This window comes from Mya arenaria, chromosome 12, assembly GCF_026914265.1.
Source record: "Mya arenaria isolate MELC-2E11 chromosome 12, ASM2691426v1".
Lineage (NCBI taxonomy): Eukaryota > Metazoa > Mollusca > Bivalvia > Myida > Myidae > Mya > Mya arenaria.
The window spans coordinates 29,429,413-29,442,025 of NC_069133.1; the positions used below are offsets into that span (position 1 = coordinate 29,429,413).

General features: G+C 38.8%; 2 protein-coding genes across 12 annotated transcripts in view; both read left to right on the top strand.

Moving 5' to 3' along the window:
* The window catches only part of LOC128212358 (nucleolysin TIAR-like), a 147,481-nt gene extending 142,167 nt beyond the window's left edge, over positions 1–5,314 (top strand). For all 11 annotated transcript variants that reach the window (XM_052917774.1, XM_052917777.1, XM_052917776.1 and 8 more), the window contains one exon: positions 726–5,314. The gene's annotated coding sequence lies outside the window, so the exon portion shown is untranslated. The remainder of the gene's footprint in view (positions 1–725) is intronic.
* A 471-nt stretch (positions 5,315–5,785) lies between these two features.
* Positions 5,786–6,196, top strand: LOC128210593 (AP2/ERF domain-containing protein PFD0985w-like). Its single transcript, XM_052914944.1, has one exon. The coding sequence runs from the start codon at positions 5,786–5,788 to the stop codon at positions 6,194–6,196; it is 411 nt and encodes a 136-aa protein (XP_052770904.1).
* The last annotated feature ends 6,417 nt before the right edge of the window (positions 6,197–12,613 follow it).

Here is a 12,613-nt window from a genome sequence, read left to right on the forward strand (position 1 = left end):
TGAGCATTTATCTTTAGATGTTTGTAATGCAAGTATGTTCTGAACCAGAACTTTATTTTTTTGCTAACTTTAACTGTTTCCTTAATTTAACAAGAGGAATTGTTGTCAATGCATGCCTATAATATACATGTAGCTAGTAACAGAAATTCCATTCAGCCGGATGTACGGCTTTATTCTAAAGATTCTAGCATACTAATGTCTCACTATGACAACAAGCCTTTAAATAATTTACTACAATGTAGAATGCATAACAGCCTATGTATAGAGTCTTAAAAGTTATTGTGTTATATGCCATCTCAAAATTGGTTGAAATATCACATAATCAGAAATGATCACTTGTATTTTGCCTTTAAAAAAGTACAACATTCACATTTGTCAGCACTGGAAAGGGAGAAGTGTTTAAGCATTTGGCTTTTCGTGGTTTTAGCCAAGAAATTAAGTCCCTTAAATGTTTACATAACTATGAATTTAAGTATTAATACAAGTTTGTAAAAATGAGTCTAAAAACATAAAACATGAAGTGTTGATTAAAAATGAAGGAAATAACAATATTTTCATATATAAAAACTATATTCAGTTTAGAGCTTTTTTGCTTTTTGATAGGTAAAAAAGTGATTAAATAGATACCATTAAACTCCTGATGTTCTGTAACTGAAAACATGTATGCTTATAGTTATATTTTTTGCAAGATGAAAATGAACTATCAAAATATTGTATGATTTCAGGATTCTAGAAGCCATGATGATAACTATGACCAACCTCAGCGTAAACGACCACGAAGGGACACAGATAGTGACTATTAAGAGTCATCCACTCACCTTATTTCCCAAACATCCTAATTCTTCATTTCTCTGCATGTCCTGAGAAAAACATGAACTTGGTATCTGATTACTTTCTATGAAACCAACATGATCATGGAAAACTGAACATGAAAGTGAATTAAATTTAAATCAATGTTGCAGAAGCACATGATGACTCCAAGCATCTGAGTGAATTGGATGTTTTTTTGGAACCTTCATCTGAATCACGAAGAAGCTTATATCATATATGGAAAGTGGATTGTCATTATGCTCTCTTTATCCGAAGGTGTAGATTAAAAATCTACAGGGCTAAAACCTTGTGTTGTCTTTAGAAGACTGACTTTCAAGGCAGATGACTCATGATGCTTAATGTGCCTTTTGAGATGATTTATCGTTATAGAAAAAAGTAAATGATGTTTCCAAATCTTAATAAATAACTGTGCTTCATAGTCACATTGTTCAACAGGGACTTTACAGGTTTTAGGAATGCTTTGTATCAAAGTAAACAGACTATAGATATAGAAGAGACTTGTATGTTTAAGTGTGTATTTCACTATATATTTCACCGAGTGAACACCAAAGGCTTCATTCATGAATGGTGTAGCCAAGAGGAAAATATTTACTTGTGGTGTTCATGAGGTGAAATGTTTGCAATCTTACTCTGAAACATGAAACATTATCTTTTTTATCTTATGCCTACAAAGGATTTGCAATGACAAATAAATGTATTTCTTCAATTTTATCAAATCTATATTTTTAACTGATGGAAACATTGAATGCATATAATAAAAGAGTATTAAATGGCATGTATTTAACTATTATTCTGATTTCATAGAAGCTGGCATAGCAAAGGGCATATAAAGTAGCTTTGGTCATCTGTGATGGAAAATTCCTGGAGTTGGGCCCCTTTCTCAAGAGGTGCAGTTCTTGAAAATAAGGGGTCACTCCTTTGCTTTTGCTGTCATAGTAACGTATGACTCAAGGCACATTGTTCATCTGTATATAGTCATGGAAAAAATTATGAAGATGCATTGTTGAAATTGTTGATATACCTGTATTAAATTATGTTCTGTAATATAGCATGTGTTGGAAGTAAGAATGTTATGAAGGTGTATGTCAACTATTGCTATGGTCATGAACATGTGTGGTGTGGATGATGACGGAAACTGATTGCAAGCTGTGCGCAACCTTATCACAAAAATAATGTAATTGTGTAATTATGCTTTGAACGATGATAATTATTGTATGTAACAGTTGTTGATTTTGACGGAAATATTTTATTATTGGTTTTTTTTATTGTGTCCGTGTTATCCATGTAATTTTATGTAGATAGAAGATGCCGACATTTCATCAAATGTAAAACTATATTGTATGCATATGGTCATATTATGTGATGCAGATTTTTTACATTTTGATACAAATTTCAGATATTTAATAAAAGTTTGAGTGAAACTTGTACTCTGATTTCACTGATGAATGTATAATGTACAGTAAAAGTAGATTTTTCCACAATTCCTATAAAAATGATGTGTTTTTCATGCCCTGAAACAAACATGTATGATTGTATTTTTCAGAAGCTAATGCAACTTCAACTTGTCAGTTTAACACATAAAATCAGTGGGTTTGAAGATGAAATACAGAAGAATTATTCTTTACAATACAACAATGTTTTCACATGAATAAAGCAAATTTTGACAAGAGTAAGATATGAAATATAAAAGATTGATGAAATTTGAATGTTGCAATATTTTCATTCAGTTATCTTCAGACAGTTACTATACATCTTTGTAATATGCATCATGTTGACAAGAAACATAATTTATGTGACCCTCTGCCCATTACATGAAAACAACATGTAGGTATGAGATGGACACGCTGATGTACTATATTTATTCATAAATGCTTTCATTTTAAACTGTCAACTTCATATTGTTTTCATTTTCTATTGACATATATATATTTTCAAAAATTCCTCATTGCATATTTCTGTTTCATATAAAATCATTGCACAGTTTGTAAGATGGTTAAAACTCTCGACATGATCATGTCACTTATAAACCAACTATAGTGCCATTTTTGATATCTATTTGTTCTGCCTGTAGTTTTCTTTGATATACTGAAGTTAGAATACTCTGTGAGATTAAAGGGTTTTGTTGTTTATTATTGCTGTCTCATCATCAAGAGTTTTAATATAAACTGTTTTCTCTGGGTATCAAAATTGTGTGTCATTTTATATCATTTTTAACAAGAATCAAATCTTTTTTATGCATCAAAAAATCTGATGCCTGATAGATCATTCATTGCTATTGGCATACTTTCATTACAACTGTTCCAAATGTCATGTCATTCCTGGATGTTGATGTTGATATTGTGTTTTTATGTCCTCAATGTGTTAGGCTGCGGTTTCAAGGTGTTTTAATTCACTGTACAGTGGTGTTGTGTATATAGAGTCATTGAAAATTATTTGTTTATATTCATGAGATATTTGTGAAATTTTGTTTCAATTGGTGTTAGTCTATAAGAAAAACCAGTATGCATTAGCTGACTGAGTAATGTTGAGACGAACAAAAAATCATAAAAAAGATACTTTTTATAATAGTTCATAGTATGTATTTACCAAGATAAATGGTATAATATGACTGCTTCATACAACCATTATAATTTGGTTTTGGTTAATACATGCTTATAACCTGACCTATTCAGTGTCTGAAATTATATTTTCATCTACTAACCACTGACTTCTCCCATGTTTTTAACCGGCTCAGCTATCTTTCGTTAGCCAGAGAATGCCACAGATTTGTGTGATTTGCCTCTTTTTTATGATTAAAGTGCAGACATATTGGACCTACTGTTGATTAATATGAGCTGGAGGGCACTGAATGCGCAAACAATTTAATAATGTCCGAATGTTGCATAGGGAATTTTCTTGACTCCATTATGGGTATCATTTTGCATTTTTCATTGAATCAAAATAGATGTTTTTACATTTTAAACAGTTTGCATGGAAAGTTGTAGACCTTGAAGTCAATCCACTTATAAAATTTTAATTGTGAATAACTTCATTGTTTTGGTTGCAGAACTAAGCAGTATACCAGCACCTGTCTGTTAAACCCCACCACTCGTGTAGGTTAGTCCTGTTTTTACAGTTAAAAAATGCATCCCTTTATTACACTCCATTTAACAAGATTAATGTAAAAATAGCAAGTTGATGCTGATATGTATACTTATTTTTTTAAATACTGCCATCATAAGACAAAATATAACTTCAAATACTACATTTATGAAATGTTAAGCTCTAGTTTGCTTAGGCAAGACCGACTATGTACAATCATGTATGCTTGACACCAATATTTGGAATTATTAGCTATGTTCATGTATTATAATTTTAATTTGCTTTTAAAAACACCTTTTGTAACAGAAACCTGTGCTCTGACTCATGTTAACATGTTTGTCTAAACATTATTCAGTTGGTATGAATTTATGTTGATTACATAGACTCTTCTATCAGTCATTCCATAACTTTGTTGGGTGTTTACGAATTTCCCAGAGATCATTCATGCCAAGACTATTTGGTTTTTAGTATTAGTTATGCATGTGCACTCTTGTTGCAATGCGAGATGTTAGTTTTCTACAAAGTTAAGGATTGCAGTAATTTTGTGTCTATTGTTCTTGAAAGAGGCAGATATCATGTTCAAATTGAGTAACTTTCTATGTACAGTAAAACAACAGTTTGTATTCTTATGGTGTAAACTAGTGTTCAAAGGGATAGAACACGTAAACTTGGATGCATATTTCATACAAATATTTCTCAATAAGGAACATAAATTAGTTTTAAACTGTCATTGACAAATGTATAACAATTATACTACATTTTTATGTGATGAAAAGAAAAATGATTTTTTTTTTTTTTTTAAACAAGGTTATAAGGCCTAAAAAAATTTATATGTTTGTTTCCGGTTTCCTGCCCCCCAAAATAGGGTAGGTTAGTTAGAAAAAAAGGAATATTTTTTATTAACCATTTATTTAAGTAATATTTTTCTGTCACCAAAAATTAGAGGCTAAATGCTTCAGGAAATTAATACACTCAATATTAGCAAAGCTGGTATTGCTTAAAGCCAAATACACTTCATTTTCAACTTTTAATAGATTAAAATAAAAAAAATTCTCAAGGCAATAAAAAATAAAAATGTCAGGGGTCGGGGGAAAATAGGGTAGGTGGGAAATCCGGAAACAAACAATTTCTTTTAAGCCTAAGCCATATTTCTTTGCTTGTCAACTTACTTTAGGCTGATCAACCTTTAGGCTGTATTTGTACTCAAGTCTTTGGGCCAATATTTCTTATGAACTGTACCAGCCTTAGGTTATCAGTGTCATATTGTGTAGAAATCCGTGCTTTGTGTACATGTGCTGTCTGTAACTTCAGTCATCTGTGTTAATGGCTCAAATACTGTAAAGTCTCTGATAAATCTTGGTTGTAACATACTGGAATAAATGATGATAGCGTGAAATACAAACCTTCTTGACTTTGTGATACTTTAATCCCTCCCAGAATTGCTTAAATTATAAACATTGACAGTAACAGTTATCACAAATAAAAAAGATCAGTGATGACAATAATCAAGGCAGAACATTGATGGACATGACATGACATATGATGACCAGAACATTGATGGACATGACATGAAATATGATGACCAGAACATTGATGGACATGACAGGAAATATGATGACCAGAACATTGATGGACATGACATGACATATGATGACCAGAACATTGATGGACATGACATGACATATGATGACCAGAACATTGATGGACATGACAGGAAATATGATGACCAGAACATTGATGGACATGACAGGAAATATGATGACCAGAACAATGATGGACATGACATATGATGACCAGAACATTGCTGGACATTACATGACATGAAAAATAATGACCAGAACACTGATGGACATGACATATGATGACCAGAACAATGATGGACATGACATATGATGACCAGAACAATGATGGACATGACATGACATATGATGACCAGAACAATGATGGACATGACATGGCATATGATGACCAGAACATTGATGGACATGACATGAAATATGATGACCAGAACAATGATGGACATGGCATGACATATGATGAACAGAACAATAATGGACATGACATGACATATGATGACCAGAACAATGATGGACATGACATGACATATGATGACCAGAACATTGATGGGCATGACATGACATATGATGACCAGAACATTGCTGGACATGACATGACATATGATGACCAGAACAATGATGGACATGACATGACATATGGTGACTTGAACATTGCTGGACATGTCATGACATATGATGACCAGAACAATGATGGACATGACATATGATGACCAGAACATTGCTGGACATGACATGACATATGATGACCAGAACATTGCTGGACATGACATGACATATGATGACCAGAACATTGATGGACATGACATGACATATGATGACCAGAACATTGCTGGACATGACATGACATATGATGACCAGAACATTGATGGACATGACATGACATATGATGACCAGAACAATGATGGACATGACACGACATATGATGACTTGAACATTGCTGGACATGACATGACATATGATGACCAGAACAATGATGGACATGACATGACATATGATGACCAGAACATTGCTGGACATTTCATGACATGAAAAATGATGACCAGAACACTGATTGACATGACATGACATATGATGACCAGAACTCTGATTGACATGACATGAAATATGATGACCAGAACATTGCTGGACATGACATGAAATATGATGACCAGAACAATGATGGACATGACATGACATGATGACTTTAACATTGCTGGACATTACATGACATGAAAAATGATGACCAGAACACTGTTGGACATGACATGACATATGATGACCAGAACACTGATGGACATGACATGAAATATGATGACCAGAACATTGCTGGACATGACATGAAATATGACCAGAACACTGATGGACATGACATGAAATATGATGACCAGAACACTGCTGGACATGACATGAGATATGATGACCAGAACATTGGTGGACATTGATGACATTACATTCATGGATGGGTGTTTCAGGTGCTAGAATCCAGGAAAGAACCTCCTGTGTATGATATTAAAAGGGCAATCAACAAACATATGGTATTGATGATTTGTTTTAGAAATCTCAGATATCATTCGGGAGTAAACTGGAACTGATTATTCTGGTATGCGTTATCTTACACTGCCTGTGTTTATACTTTGTGGCCAATTCCCTTGTCACAAACAAATGGTTATTAGTCAATTAGCCTGGAGTAATGTTCATAAATATGGCCAACTTCCATGGTTTAATATCCAACTAATGCTGGCACAGTGGTCTCCGAGCAGAGAGGCTGGTGTCATATAAGACTCCTTCGGGCTTGTGTTGTCTGGAACAGACAATCTTAGATGCCTGAACATGAACCTTCGCAGACATTCACACTCCCCTGGGACTTCAGTAGACAAATTATGAAGGTCATATAATGATGACTGAATAACCCTTATGCTCTGATCCTTGTAAGTTTGTGAAGTCTTCATAATTGTGAATTTGGATGTATATCAAAGCCGTAAAGCACACTCATCTTTGGAAAAGATATGCAAACTAGGTTAATGGAATGTTGGAGATTATGCATGTCGTTTTATATTTTTCATTGCACAAGAAATGTGATTGACAAACTCAAAAAGTATAAAAGCAACACCATGAAACTATTAAAGTATATGATTTAATATGCATGTCACTTTGTTCTTTGATTGATAAAAAATGTGGTTGCTACCAAACAGAAAAAGTGTGAATGTCTTTCCATCAATAGGGAAACAAACTGATCCTGCGATAACTCAATAGTATCTAAAAGCGGTTAGGGACCAATAAGGAAATATGCACATCATTAAAAAAAACATTGTTCTACTTTTTGTACAAAACAGGTCAAAGATTATTGTATTGCCTGAAATACATGTACTCCACAACTTGCTTCAAAATTAATGTAAACAGTAAATTGAAAAAAAAAACACAACATAGTCTAATAGATATAAATGTAACTATAACTGTGTTTATAAAGTGTGTATGTGCAAGCTTTGTCTAGAAACATGTAGAAATTGATAGTTAGTACTTAGACAAAGTTGTAACAGACAGACACATGACAAACAAATAAACTTAACAGTATGATTACTACATTCTGTTGAGACTAACAAAAACGAAGAGAAAGTAATAAAATAAAGTAATTAAAAGCCTGATCAAAATGTAAGTTATATCACTAGATCACTCAACCGTGCCAAAAGATAGAAATTTCAGTGCTCATTAAAACCCCACCACATAGTAGTATGGGCTATATAGGATCACCTTGCCCTGTCCATCCATCCTGAGACCCACCACATAGTAGTATGGGCTATATAGGATCACCTTGTCCTGTCCATCCATCCTGAGACCCACCACATAGTAGTATGGGCTATATAGGATCACCTTGTCCTGTCCATCCATCCTGAGCCCCACCACATAGTAGTATGGGCTATATGGGATCACCTTGCCCTGTCCATCCATCCTGAGACCCACCACATAGTAGTATGGGCTATATAGGATCACCTTGTCCTGTCCATCCATCCTGAGACCCACCACATAGTAGTATGGGCTATATAGGATCACCTTGTCCTGTCCATCCATCCTGAGACCCACCACATAGTAGTATGGGCTATATAGGATCACCTTGTCCTGTCCATCCATCCTGAGACCCACCACATAGTAGTATGGGCTATATAGGATCACCTTGTCCTGTCCATCCATCCTGAGACCCACCACATAGTAGTATGGGCTATATGGGATCACCTTGCCCTGTCCATCCATCCTGAGACCCACCACATAGTAGTATGGGCTATATAGGATCACCTTGCCCTGTCCATCCATCCTGAGACCCACCACATAGTAGTATGGGCTATATAGGATCACCTTGTCCTGTCCATCCATCCTGAGACCCACCACATAGTAGTATGGGCTATATAGGATCACCTTGTCCTGTCCATCCATCCTGAGCCCCACCACATAGTAGTATGGGCTATATGGGATCACCTTGCCCTGTCCATCCATCCTGAGCCCCATCACAAAGTAGTATGGGCTATATAGGATCACCTTGTCCTGTCCATCCATCCTGAGACCCACCACATAGTAGTATGGGCTATATAGGATCACCTTGTCCTGTCCATCCATCCTGAGCCCCACCACATAGTAGTATGGGCTATATGGGATCACCTTGCCCTGTCCATCCATCCTGAGCCCCACCACATAGTAGTATGGGCTATATAGGATCACCTTGTCCTGTCCATCCATCCTGAGACCCACCACATAGTAGTATGGGCTATATAGGATCACCTTGTCCTGTCCATCCATCCTGAGACCCACCACATAGTAGTATGGGCTATATAGGATCACCTTGTCCTGTCCATCCATCCTGAGACCCACCACATAGTAGTATGGGCTATATAGGATCACCTTGTCCTGTCCATCCATCCTGAGACCCACCACATAGTAGTATGGGCTATATGGGATCACCTTGCCCTGTCCATCCATCCTGAGACCCACCACATAGTAGTATGGGCTATATAGGATCACCTTGCCCTGTCCATCCATCCTGAGACCCACCACATAGTAGTATGGGCTATATAGGATCACCTTGTCCTGTCCATCCATCCTGAGACCCACCACATAGTAGTATGGGCTATATAGGATCACCTTGTCCTGTCCATCCATCCTGAGCCCCACCACATAGTAGTATGGGCTATATGGGATCACCTTGCCCTGTCCATCCATCCTGAGCCCCATCACAAAGTAGTATGGGCTATATAGGATCACCTTGTCCTGTCCATCCATCCTGAGACCCACCACATAGTAGTATGGGCTATATAGGATCACCTTGCCCTGTCCATCCATCCTGAGACCCACCACATAGTAGTATGGGCTATATGGGATCACCTTGCCCTGTCCATCCATCCTGAGACCCACCACATAGTAGTATGGGCTATATAGGATCACCTTGTCCTGTCCATCCATCCTGAGACCCACCACATAGTAGTATGGGCTATATAGGATCACCTTGTCCCGTCCATCCATCCTGAGACCCAGCACATAGTAGTATGTGCTATATAGGATCACCTTGTCCCATCCATCCATCCTGAGACCCACCACATAGTAGTATGGGCTATATAGGATCACCTTGTCCCGTCCATCCATCCTGAGACCCACCACTTAGTAGTATGGGCTATGTAGGATCACCTTGTCCCGTCCATCCATCCTGAGACCCACCACATAGTAGTATGGGCTATGTAGGATCACCTTGTCCCGTCCATCCATCCTGAGACCCACCACATAGTAGTATGGGCTATATGAGATCACCTTGTCCTGTCCATCCATCCTGAGACCCACCACATAGTAGTATGGGCTATATGGGATCACCTTGTCCTGTCCATCCATCCTGAGACCCACCACATAGTAGTATGGGCTATATGGGATCACCTTGCCCTGTCCATCCATCCTGAGCCCCATCACATAGTAGTATGGGCTATGTAGGATCACCTTGTCCTGTCCATCCATCTTGAGACCCACCACATAGTAGTATGGGCTATATAGGATCACCTTGCCCTGTCCATCCATCCTGAGACCCACCACATAGTAGTATGGGCTATATAGGATCACCTTGCCCTGTCCATCCATCCTGAGACCCATCACATAGTAGTATGGGCTATATAGGATCACCTTGTCCTGTCCATCCATCCTGAGACCCACCACATAGTAGTATGGGCTATATAGGATCACCTTGTCCTGTCCATCCATCCTGAGACCCACCACATAGTAGTATGGGCTATATAGGATCACCTTGTCCTGTCCATCCATCCTGAGCCCCATCACATAGTAGTATGGGCTATATAGGATCACCTTGTCCTGTCCATCCATCCTGAGCCCCATCACATAGTAGTATGGGCTATATAGGATCACCTTGTCCTGTCCATCCATCCTGAGCCCCATCACAAAGTAGTATGGGCTATATAGGATCACCTTGTCCCGTCCATCCATCCTGAGACCCACCACATAGTAGTATGGGCTATATAGGATCACCTTGTCCCGTCCATCCATCCTGAGACCCACCACATAGTAGTATGGGCTATATAGGATCACCTTGTCCCGTCCATCCATCCTGAGACCCACCACATAGTAGTATGGGCTATATAGGATCACCTTGTCCCGTCCATCCATCCTGAGACCCACCACATAGTAGTATGGGCTATATAGGATCACCTTGTCCCGTCCATCCATCCTGAGACCCACCACATAGTAGTATGGGCTATATAGGATCACCTTGTCCCGTCCATCCATCCTGAGACCCACCACATAGTAGTATGGGCTATATAGGATCACCTTGTCCCGTCCATCCATCCTGAGACCCACCACTTAGTAGTATGGGCTATATAGGATCACCTTGTCCTGTCCATCCATCCTGAGACCCACCACATAGTAGTATGGGCTATATGAGATCACCTTGTCCTGTCCATCCATCCTGAGACCCACCACATAGTAGTATGGGCTATATAGGATCACCTTGTCCTGTCCATCCATCCTGAGACCCATCACATAGTAGTATGGGCTATATGGGATCACCTTGCCCTGTCCATCCATCCTGAGACCCATCACATAGTAGTATGGGCTATGTAGGATCACCTTGTCCTGTCCATCCATCTTGAGACCCACCACATAGTAGTATGGGCTATATAGGATCACCTTGCCCTGTCCATCCATCCTGAGACCCACCACATAGTAGTATGGGCTATATAGGATCACCTTGCCCTGTCCATCCATCCTGAGACCCATCACATAGTAGTATGGGCTATATAGGATCACCTTGTCCTGTCCATCCATCCTGAGACCCACCACATAGTAGTATGGGCTATATAGGATCACCTTGTCCTGTCCATCCATCCTGAGACCCACCACATAGTAGTATGGGCTATATAGGATCACCTTGTCCTGTCCATCCATCCTGAGACCCATCACATAGTAGTATGGGCTATATAGGATCACCTTGTCCTGTCCATCCATCCTGAGCCCCATCACAAAGTAGTATGGGCTATATAGGATCACCTTGTCCCGTCCATCCATCCTGAGACCCATCACATAGTAGTATGGGCTATATAGGATCACCTTGTCCTGTCCATCCATCCTGAGACCCACCACATAGTAGTATGGGCTATATAGGATCACCTTGTCCTGTCCATCCATCCTGAGACCCATCACATAGTAGTATGGGCTATATAGGATCACCTTGTCCCGTCCATCCATCCTGAGACCCACCACATAGTAGTATGGGCTATATAGGATCACCTTGTCCCGTCCATCCATCCTGAGACCCACCACATAGTAGTATGGGCTATATAGGATCACCTTGTCCCGTCCATCCATCCTGAGACCCACCACTTAGTAGTATGGGCTATATAGGATCACCTTGTCCTGTCCATCCATCCTGAGACCCACCACATAGTAGTATGGGCTATATAGGATCACCTTGTCCCGTCCATCCATCCTGAGACCCACCACTTAGTAGTATGGGCTATATAGGATCACCTTGCCCTGTCCATCCATCCTGAGCCCCACCACATAGTAGTATGGGCTATGTAGGATCACCTTGCCCTGGCCATCCATCCTGAGCCCCACCACATAGTAGTATGGGCTATGTAGGATCACCTTGTCCCGGCCATCCA